Here is a 10,580-nt window from a genome sequence, read left to right on the forward strand (position 1 = left end):
CTCTATAAGCAAACGTTTTTAACTATTAACAGGGCTAGGTTATATGGGGTGTTACGTGTCAACAGTATTTATCTTACCTTACAGTGCACGAAATAGATGTATTATTATAGTAATTTTAAACAATGTTTTTCATTTGCAGGTCTACTGGAGGTAAAAAAGTTGGACGTAGCCCGACATTTGTGGTCCCAAACGCGAACAACGTGAAACAAATGTTACTCAAATGGTGCCAGGCAAAAACCAGAGGATATGACGTAAGATATAATAAATTTTACAATAAATAACATTTTTGTTTGTAACTTTACTTACAATGTTTTTTAGATTTTGTCATATATTTTAAAGAGTCATTATTTATATTATAGTAGGGTGGGGGGAGATGGGACACCTTTTTATTCTATTTTCTCGTACCATTTGGTAGTAATCAAAGAACTTTCAAAGAAATATAAAACCGCAACTTCACGACTCCTATAGACCGTTGTTAATTATTTAAAACACGACCAGGGCATTTGGATAATATGTGCTAAAAGTGTCCCGTCTTCTCCCACCCTACTATACGTTACATAACACATACACAAAGTTATCTTCGCCGGTTTAAATTATTTGATCATTACTTTCATATTCAAAAAAATCAATGAAAATAGTGTTTGCTTTTAATTTTTTATGATATTACATTATCATAAATTTATAACACCATTCACTTTACATTACAATTACTTCATTATAAGATTATAACTGTTCGTTACAGCATGTTGACATCAACAACTTCAGTGGTAGCTGGGCAAGCGGTATGGCATTTTGTGCCCTCGTTCATAATTTCTTCCCGGAGGCCTACGACTACTCAACCCTTGACCCAAAAGCAAGAGCTAAAAACTTCACGCTGGCTTTCGACGCCGCAGAGTGAGTTTTTGCACGTTATTATGTTACACTAGCTCAATCGCCTTTGCGAATAATGCGCAAAAGTGCAGTTCGAAGTCGAACAGCCAAAACAGGCGCGCGTAAAAAGCTGCTTTTCGGTATAAATTCGACTTCCAGCTACGCTTTGCGCTCCCCCAAAGGAGACTCACAGTCCCACTTGCACGCCCACTCGTGGTCGCATGTATCGATGTGAATGTAATTCCGTAGTTTCACCACGATTCATGCTCCTACCCGAATTGTTAAATTCAACAAATCGAAAAAAAGGCAAAAATATTGCTGTGCTGACAAAACGTGCATGAATTGTGTTAGTAATTTGGGAAACGGTTTCAAATTATAGGTCTTAGAAATTAGCGGTGTCGGGTTAAGTTAAAGATTAGACTGTCTGACACTAATTTCAACGTCTACTACCCCGTGTTCATACTAACTGGTCAACTAACTCCCAAGTTTTATTCAACTAATTCATTAATTTTTGGCTGAAACTCGTTCATTTTCACCCTCAAGTCTAAAACCCTTTTCGTTCCTGTCATAATAAGTCTCACACCACTTTTTAATCCTGTCTCGGCTGCGAGAAATATCGTGGGAAAAGCGTTGTACATTGTGATCACGGGAGCGTGTTTGTGAGCTTGAGCCGACGATCTGAGCCAAAAAATGACCTTTTTATGTCTGTGTGATTTGCCCTTATTAAGCCGACCACCCGCCTAACCGCATTGTGTGTGCATGTGCATGGTGACGTAGGAGGCTCGGGGAGATTCCACCTCTACTTGATCCGGAGGACATGATCCGGATGGCGGAGCCCGACTGGAAGTGCGTCTACACCTACATCATGGAGTTCTATAAGAGGATCCGCGAACTGCAGCTCACCTAAGCGTCACCCCACCACCACAACCACCACCGTGTACACAGCTGTGCCGTGAGCGTCACCACGCGCACGTCAGCTGTCCCTTGACGTCATAGACCACGTGATACGCCAACTGTCAATCACGCCGAGGCTCAGTCGGTTAACTAATTCTCGCATTCAGGAATACATTCCCTAACATAACCGTTCTGATTTCGTCAAATTTCGCCATTAAACCTGCCACACATTTGTACAAAGCGCAATTTTCACACATCGATGCTGCTTCCGTCATCTTTTGATGACCTCATTCTCATTTTAATGACGTCATATAAAACTAGAAAAGCACATAAAGTAGTAAACTTACATAGTATTTATTACCTTATCTTTTTGTACAATTGACAGTGTTAAACATACACTTCTCTATACCTTTTATAAATTTAGCACAGTTTTCATAATACTGTAGTTCCGAAATTTTACCGTTTTCAAAAAAAAATTAAGCGGTATTGTTTTGCTTTACGAAACAGCACTTCGATGTATAGTCCTGTACATTTTCTTATTTTCTGTGCTCATTTTTTTTTTTTCAATTTTACTTATACAACCGTTATTAGAATGTCAAGCCAGCATTTTCTAATATCATGTTCAACACCAGTTTTGGTGAGTGTGCGCCAGAAGTGCTTGCTATCAGCTGCCCTGCACTTTGCACTTGCATGTTACAACACGTATTGCATGCCCACTCCGTAACCTGCATACCAGAAGTCACTGTAACACTTAAACGTATATAGTAGGTTGGGAAAGATATAACATCACCTTTAGCACATAATATCCAAATATCCTGATCGTGTTTTAAACAATTAACAGGTCTATGGGAGTCGGGAGGATACAATATTATAATTCTTCGAATGTTCTTTGTTTACTACCAAATGGGACGAGAAAATAGAATAAAAAGGTGTCCCATCTTCCCTACCCTACTATACAAGAATAACCAAAACCGAAAGATCTCCAAATTCAAATCCCTGTTAACTAAAGCCATAGGCAAAAATAAAACGTCACCCAGCTGAATTGCTGAATGGACGATTACGTGAAACGTCATCAAAACATTTTAATGTATATTTGGTAATAATACCCATTGCTCGGAAATTAATACAAAATGCTTTGTGCGAATCATTTAATTTGGCAACAAGTCGCTTTTTAAGCGGTGTCCATGCTGCGTGAAAACGCAGTATGCAGTTACCCAGCAAATGGCCCTCCCAACCCCAAAGCTTTGCTCCCAACGCAAAAGGCTTGCCAGCGGCTGTGTAAATGGCCGATTGAAGCTCGTTCGTTTTAACACACCTCTAACCCCAGGAAATACGCTGACGCTGACCAATTACTTGACGTTGAAGACATGATGATTATGGGCAACCGACCTGACAGCAAGTGTGTCTTCACATACGTCCAGTCTTTATACAACAAGTTACGTCGGTTTGAAAAGCCCCTGACCCCTCTTTCACCCACCTTTAAAGTAATGGGTGGACTTTCACCCACCGCCAAACTCCTCGCCAGCGAGGAGGCGGAAAAGTCCCAAAGATGACGTGACGGTGACGTCACAGTTAATTCACGACCCGTCACTCTTCTACCGTTTTTGGCTCTAAATATTTCTATATATACACTTTACTGCTCTGTATCATTTTATATTCACCGCTGAAGCAAATCGAATCAAAATCTTACGCAGCGCTGATCCATACATACGCTGTAATACTTAATCCTCGATTTTGCAGGTATTCCATGTAATATAGTTTTATGATCCAACCGTCGCTGTTTAAGCCTAAATTCTTTTTTCATGACTTAGAAATTTGGGTAATTGCAATCATACAGTTCAAGAAGCAAATTCAGTTCAAGCTGCTCGTTTTACAGTAATTTTTCTGTAATTTTCCATCACCATTTTGTTAGCCTGCATATAGTAAATGTAGACTTATGTTGCTCCGCTTTAAATTAAACAGTGTTTTGAGCCATTGCTCCTGTACAAGAGCAACCATGATTGTGATCTTGATTAAACAATTTTAAAACGTTTATGAATTTGTCAAGAAATCATGTTCACGTATAGTACTGTGGAGTAATAGAGGATACCGTTAGCAACTGAATCTCATATTTCCTGATCTGGTTTTGAACAATTACGCCTTTTTAGAGTCGCGAGCAGGCGGTTATTTAATTCTGTGAACATTCATTGTTTACAATCAAATAGAACGAGAAAAGAGAATAAGTGTCCAATATCACCCTACCATGAAACATTTTTGGGACTCGGATACTTCGTTTTTATGTTTTACAATCTTATGATTAAAGTGCCCACGACCAAAATGCACTATATCCGGACACGCAACAATACAATTTTCTTCACATACAAAATGAATGTAGTACAATCTTTACTCAGCCAAAATACGTTAGCTCCCCCCAAAAAAAATATCATCATGAAATGTTCATCATGAAATGTTAGCTCATTCGTAGGGTAATTCCCACAATAAAAACCTCTACGTGAGGAAATTAAAAAGGATAGAAGAACGAAATACGGAAGGAAGGCGTCGTCTTGGTCTGGGATTATAGCAGTAATATAAGTGGCAGGCGAAGTTTTATTATTTTAAATGTTTGTTTTTCATTATAAGCCACTATAGGATTATTCATACAGCGAGTACGGTATGGTAATATACCGTAATACAGTCACAGATAGGCAAACGTCTTAATTTAGTTTAAAGAACAGTTTTGTAAACGTATTGTACAGCTAACTGATAAATAAAATGCGTGAATACTTATTGCAAAGTGCATAGCATGCAACAATATATGTAACACATGTTGTTTGTACACATAACTTTTATACACACTGAAATGCATATATAGTAAAGATTTTTAACTATGATATTGGGTTTTATTGTCTCTAATATTTCAGCACATTTTTTACAGCGTTCGCAAGATGTTGTGTATTAGTGCAATCATATGTGTGTTATTTGTTTTATCTGTAAACAGTGCAGACCCAGTGGGGCATCTACAGCCCCTTGGGTCCCACATGGACCCCCTGCCCATTGAAGTTCTGGATACCATGCCAAACCCCATTGATTTCTTTGATAACTACGTCCAAAAATCGAAGCCCGTTTTGTTCCGAGGTGCTGCGTTTAAATTTCCTTCATTTGAAAGTTGGAGGAGCGACGATTACCTTTCGTAAGCTGTCCAATAAATTAAATGAATAGATGTTTTTAGTTATGAAACATATATATATATGTTTTGTTGTTACAGTTGTGTTATTAAAACTCTAATTTATTTTGGACTATTTGTATGTTTTCTTTTATAATTAACTTATATGTGATTAAGTAATAAATTAATTACAATGCAATAGTTACAGTCATAGACGTAAAGTTTTACTAAATGTTAGGGTTGCAAAAACCAGAATAAAAGAAGTCTTTGCAACCCTTTGTTTTCGGTTTGCAACCTTTAAATATGTGCTTTGTAAACGCTCATACAAACGTAAATGTATTCAGAATTACTTAGGGATAAGACAATTTAAAATTACGCAGGTTCGGCGAGTCCGTGTAATGAGAAACAGTCGAATCTGATTGCCCGGCGATTAACGTCACAGTAGCTATGTCGTTTGCGCCTTTCGTCAAGCCCGCACGAGTGTGTGGTTATCTTACAAACGAAGACCCGTCCGTCGAAAATAGTAGGTTTCCAGAACGAAATATTGCGGAAATAAGCTGCCTAAATCAATTCCAACACTGCTTTATATTTATATGGATTCATTGCATCATAATAGCGGTTGTTTGAACCTGGCAATTGATTACGACATAATAGCAATTCACACGTTGGTTATTTACGTCATAATAGCGATTCACACGTTAATTATTTAGCAAACAGGAGTTTAAATACCAGTTGAACACACTTGTGTAGTGAATGAGGCATCGGTATTGACATATTTTAACGAACGTAAACGAAGTTTGTTCGCAGTAATAATGGTGTCTTCGTTTGGTCGAAAGTAATTCCTTACGCATTATTAGACCGGAGAAAATCAAAGGGTTGCCAGGCAACCCTGCAACCCCGTAACTTTACGCCAGTGGTTACAGTGGAACTACTTAAAAATTGCCAAATAGTTAGAAAGAATTTTTGTATAAATATATATATTACTAATTAATATGGCTAATTATTGCTTGAAATTTCACAAAAAAATTGTAAAATTGCCTAATAATATGTATATATTATATATCACCAATTATTATGTTTATTGCCCTTTGGTCCTTCAGTTAAATAAATAAACCTATATCCTCTCATTGAATGAATCTGTACTGTAGCCTTTAACCCGGTTCGTCTCAGTTAGAGGCGGCCAGGGTAACTACTGTGCCACAGCGGCGGCAAGTTAAAATTTTTGACCTCCGAACAAATTTATAAATCAGTTATGTAAACTTTCGACTAATTGCTAAATGTTAACAATAACGAAAGACTGTTACACAACTTTACTTCTATTACATTTTACACACATATATATATATAGTGTTTAAAATTTATAATTTCCATATAAAATGCATATATATGTAAAGGAGTTAGACAACCTAATTAAAGAAAACAGTTTGTTGTATCTGAAATATTTGAGTCTGTGTTTTACCTAAAATGTTTAACAAAAGCAAAATTGTTTTGAATGTGGCACATGAAAAGTTAAGATAAAACGTTATATATATTAAAAATATATTTTTGTGTTTTAAATAGAAGCGGATATATCATGGATATGGTGTTAGTTTTTCTGAATTGTGGTGTTATTTTTTTGAGTGCTTATGTATAGGACTTGACTACTGTGTGATAAAATACCTTTAGCACCTAAATCCCATATTTCCTGATTGTGTTTTTAACTATTATTAACAGCACTCTTTTTGAGACTTTGGGCTACGGCGTACGGTTATACAATTCTATAAATAGTATTTGTTTAATAACAAATGGGACAAGGTGAAAATGTAAAAAAATCTGTTTTATACACTTGTGCCAGCTTACAAGTTACCATGTATGCTACTTTGGATAGTGGCTTTTGTGGGTGACTATTTTTTTTGAAGTTTCTTCTTTTTTGTATGTGGTTGATAATTTGGATAGCCCATTAGTGACCACTGGGTTATTTTAGTTAATCTTTTTAGCCATGCTTTATTTTACAACAGACGCCATGCTTCCTAATGTTAAATACATATGGTGCACTTTTGGCAGGAAGTTATACAAACTTATTAGAATGGATCTCGTATCCTATCTCATATTCCTACGTGCATAATGCCACGTTGTGTAGATAAGCAGGCATGCCACTTAACAAAACAGCAATGTTGGTTATTTACTGAAAACTCATAAGCAGGTATGAGGTGTGTGAAACAGAACACCTGGGTTATAACGACCGACCTTGACCTGCTAAGCGTGGGCAAATAAGTTACATTCATACATTTCTGACTGTAAATTTATTTTAAATATTTTGTGAAACTAGCCCTGATCTAGCACTCATATTTTTGGATGATTCTTTGTAATACAATAAATTACACTTACTGATAAATCGCTTCAGGAAGAAATATGGGAACTGGAAGATCGTTGCTGAGGAGGGGAAGAAAGAGGATAGAGATCTTGGAACAATGGACATGACATTTAAAAAGTTTCTGCAAATTTACAAAAAAACAGACATTTATCTTGTACAGGACGTTCTCCCTCCAAACCCTATGACAAGTAAATGGATTGAAACAATATGATTTGGTATCAAATCAGGCTGTAATAGTATCTAAATTAAATAAATGTAACTTGCTTTATCCTCACGTGGTCGTTTAGTGTCTTACCCCAGGACAAATTAGCCCACAATGATAGCTGCGACGAGCCTTGAACCCATTACCTCTGGGTTAGAGGCGCATGCACTAACCCCTTACTAAAAGCACTAACGGCCCCGGACAAAATTGGGTTGGGACACAGTTATGTTAAAAGTCTGGTTGTTTTATTCTTAAATTAGTTAAACAAGTGTAATTCATTTATCCAACATGAATGTTCTGTTTCATGCACCTCTTGTTAGCTTACGAGTTACCACCTATGTAACTTTGTGGGTAATTATTTTGGGGAACCAACCTTAGGGCTGGAGGCTGGGCGAGCTCGTCAATTGCAAATATACCGTAATTTAAAAAAACAATGTTTTATAGTGTATAGTTTTAGATAGAATTTGGACTGTCAAAATTTTTATTCAATTCTTTTAATTTTTTTTTTAGCAGTAATGTCAGTCTTATACCCAGTTTAAATATTAAACATTTTTCACCCACAGCTGAAGTATATCTTCCCAAGTGTCTTTTATGTGGTGGCTTTACTGATTATTTAAACACGATGGTGATGTGGTTTTCATCTGGAGGGACAAAGTCTGTATTACACAACGATGGGTTCGAAAATATCAACTGTTTGTACGATGGATCAAAAGAACTGGTTATGATAGACAAGGTATTGTACATTTATTTGTTGCAGGGCATAGGGTTCTAGTTTTCACCACAAAATTATGGGTTTGAAATTTAGTGGGTATTTATATTGTCAGCCATGCATAAAAAATTAAAAGGGTAACAATTTGAAAAAAAAATGTAAAAAATTCAAAAAAGTCACAATTTAAAAAACATAAAATTGAAAAATAGGTAACAATTGATAATTTAGTAGAGAGTTACTTAATTAATCTTCATGTTTTGATTGACCCAAAAGTAACCTTTTAATAAGATGGTCACAAAGTAGTAATTCAGAAAGCCTTCAAATATCCTCAATCTTTAATTTTCAGAAATACAAAGACATGGTACCAATGGACAAAAATGGTTATAGTGGCTCCGATGTGGAAAAGGTCGATATGTACAAATATCCTACATTGGGAAAGGTTCCTTGGCACCTCGCAAAGATGGAAAGTGGAGATTGCTTCTACATTCCGTATCAGTATGTCATGTGTGGAGTTAAATGAATATGACGGTGGGCAGTGACAGTCTTATAACACAGGTGTTCTGTTTTATACACCTTGTGCCCGCTTAAGACATAACTTCGGCATTATGAAAATATATTATATTTGCTGTATGTGATGAATATGTTATACAAATCAGTATGAAAATATATTAATATGAAAATAAGTTAATATAAAAACATATCAATATGTAAATACATAAATATAAAAATAAATCAATATGAAAATATTTCAATAGGAAATTATAAAATATGAAAATAAAAATGTTATGTTTAAGTTTTACAATAAAGCTCATTATGATGTCATAGATGGTTCCACCATGTGAACTCAAGCACGACCCGAAATCTGGCGATAAACATTTGGTGGTCACAGTTATATGATCTACCACAGCGTGAGCAATGCATGGAGAAGTTGGACACTTTGCCTGACGCTGAACAACTCTTTAAATTTAAAATAGCACCTGGTATTGAAATGAGCAGGTCGGTTACATTTGGTGTTTATTTTCGTTTTTTGGAAATATCAGTTCCCGCATTATGGTAAAATGTACGAGTTAAATTTTATTAGCTTTATTTTTTTTGTACCGGTATTATAAAACATATTTTTTATTTGTCACAATTTTAAACAAACGCTGTTGTTATTTTAACAGTAACAACATTTTTTTAGTCATCATACACCTTACGTCCGCTTATGAATAACCACGTATGTGACTTTCCAACTAAAATAGATTTACTGTTGTATTTTTAGGAACGTGCTGTTTGAATCGTTTGACGATGAAACAAAAACAACAACAAAATCAAACTTTGTCAAACAGTTTGTTAAGAATGTACTTGATGGTTCTGAAGAAATGAATGAAGCGGCAGAAGCAGAAGCCAAAACTGTAACGCGTTTATTTTTTAATTCTTTTTACATTATGCAAATTTTTGCGATATTTTATTTTCTGTGTGTTGCTATGCATTACTTCTTGAGATTAATATAGTTTTTCTTTTTGTGAATCATGTGTGTTTTTAATATTGCACTAGTTTTATTGCAGTTGTTTTTTATATATTTATACTGTAGTTGGAAAATATTGTGTTATAGATTTTATCGCAAATATAAAAAGGGTATTAAAGCTTAAACCTGTGTTTTTCTGAAAACTATTAGACATGTATTTTCTTGCTGGTTGCCTACTTCTGATTAGTTTAAAAATAAATTCTTGTTTTTTTGCTCTACAGATAGTTGAAGCTTTCTTTGACAATGCAGACACCAATAAAGATGGCGTTTTAACAGTTGCTGAAGCATTTGCTGTCAGTAGTGATGAATTGAAAGAGATTCTAGGTGACAAAGGTCAAGAATTTTTTGAAGAAGGCCAGTACGGTGGTGTTGGACCCACTGAAGAAAATGCGAAAGAAGAACTTTAATGCAAAAGAATATGAACTCTTTTTCATGATTCTACTTGAGCCAAATCATTTGTATTTTGTATTTTTGTTGTGAACTGATGCAAAAGATGCCATGTGAGATTACCGCCATTTGAGATTAATAAATGCTGAGATAATGACACGTCTTTGTGATTTTGTTAAATTTTAGCTGTGAAAGAATTGCTTTAATTTAAGAATTTTAAGGATTTAGAGAAGGTAAATCTTTTTTTTTTTTAATTATTTTTTATTTATTAGTTATTTTTGTGAACACAGCATTAATATTGATCGTACAAACTTAAGTTTTTGTTAAAATTAAAGACCATAGAACTTTGTTTAAAATGACCGACTTAAAAACCGATAGAGCCAGTTAATAGAAGTCGATCCCCAAACATTTTGTGTCGTTATACTATTTCGATGTCGGACCAATTTTCGCGGGCATTTAAAAACCTCAACTTAAAATATTTTGTTGTCATTTTGATTTTAATTTGGTGACGTGTAT

At 35.3% G+C, this 10,580-nt stretch overlaps 2 protein-coding genes across 6 annotated transcripts in view; both read left to right on the forward strand.

The window, feature by feature from the left end:
• Positions 1–3,796, forward strand: part of LOC149728670 (uncharacterized) — a 31,957-nt gene extending 28,161 nt beyond the window's left edge. For 3 of the 5 annotated variants that reach the window (XM_089888402.1, XM_089888399.1, XM_089888403.1), the window contains 3 exons: positions 140–251; positions 743–894; positions 3,092–3,796. In XM_089888402.1, the coding sequence (XP_089744528.1) occupies positions 140–251; positions 743–894; positions 3,092–3,317 (490 nt within the window). In that variant the 3' untranslated portion in view covers positions 3,318–3,796. Of the gene's footprint in view, positions 1–139; positions 252–742; positions 895–1,647; positions 2,371–2,605; positions 2,917–3,091 lie in introns of those variants that run through there. The other 2 variants (XM_089888401.1, XM_089888400.1) reach the window with 2 other exon arrangements.
• Positions 3,797–4,653: 857 nt separating this feature from the next.
• Positions 4,654–10,223, forward strand: LOC149728673 (bifunctional peptidase and (3S)-lysyl hydroxylase JMJD7-like). The gene is made up of 7 exons (XM_089888416.1): positions 4,654–4,933; positions 7,290–7,447; positions 8,025–8,194; positions 8,517–8,665; positions 8,996–9,166; positions 9,432–9,564; positions 9,899–10,223. Exons 1-7 carry the CDS (start codon positions 4,689–4,691, stop codon positions 10,082–10,084), a joined length of 1,212 nt encoding a protein of 403 aa, XP_089744542.1. The 5' UTR covers positions 4,654–4,688; the 3' UTR covers positions 10,085–10,223.
• Positions 10,224–10,580: the final 357 nt, after the last annotated feature.

The sequence above is a fragment of the Ciona robusta genome, chromosome 11, assembly GCF_009617815.1.
Source record: "Ciona robusta chromosome 11, ASM961781v2".
NCBI classification, from domain to species: domain Eukaryota; kingdom Metazoa; phylum Chordata; class Ascidiacea; order Phlebobranchia; family Cionidae; genus Ciona; species Ciona robusta.

What these genes read in the sequence shown, in the direction of transcription:
- LOC149728673 (XM_089888416.1), top strand. Translation starts at nt 4,689, where the DNA reads ATGTTGTGTATTAGTGCAATCATATGTGTGTTATTTGTTTTATCTGTA. An exon ending in TGCTTCTACATTCCGTATCA is followed by an intron (nt 8,666 to 8,995) that starts GTATGTCATGTG and finishes ATGATGTCATAG; the next exon opens with ATGGTTCCACCATGTGAACT. An exon ending in CCTGGTATTGAAATGAGCAG is followed by an intron (nt 9,167 to 9,431) that starts GTCGGTTACATT and finishes TTGTATTTTTAG; the next exon opens with GAACGTGCTGTTTGAATCGT.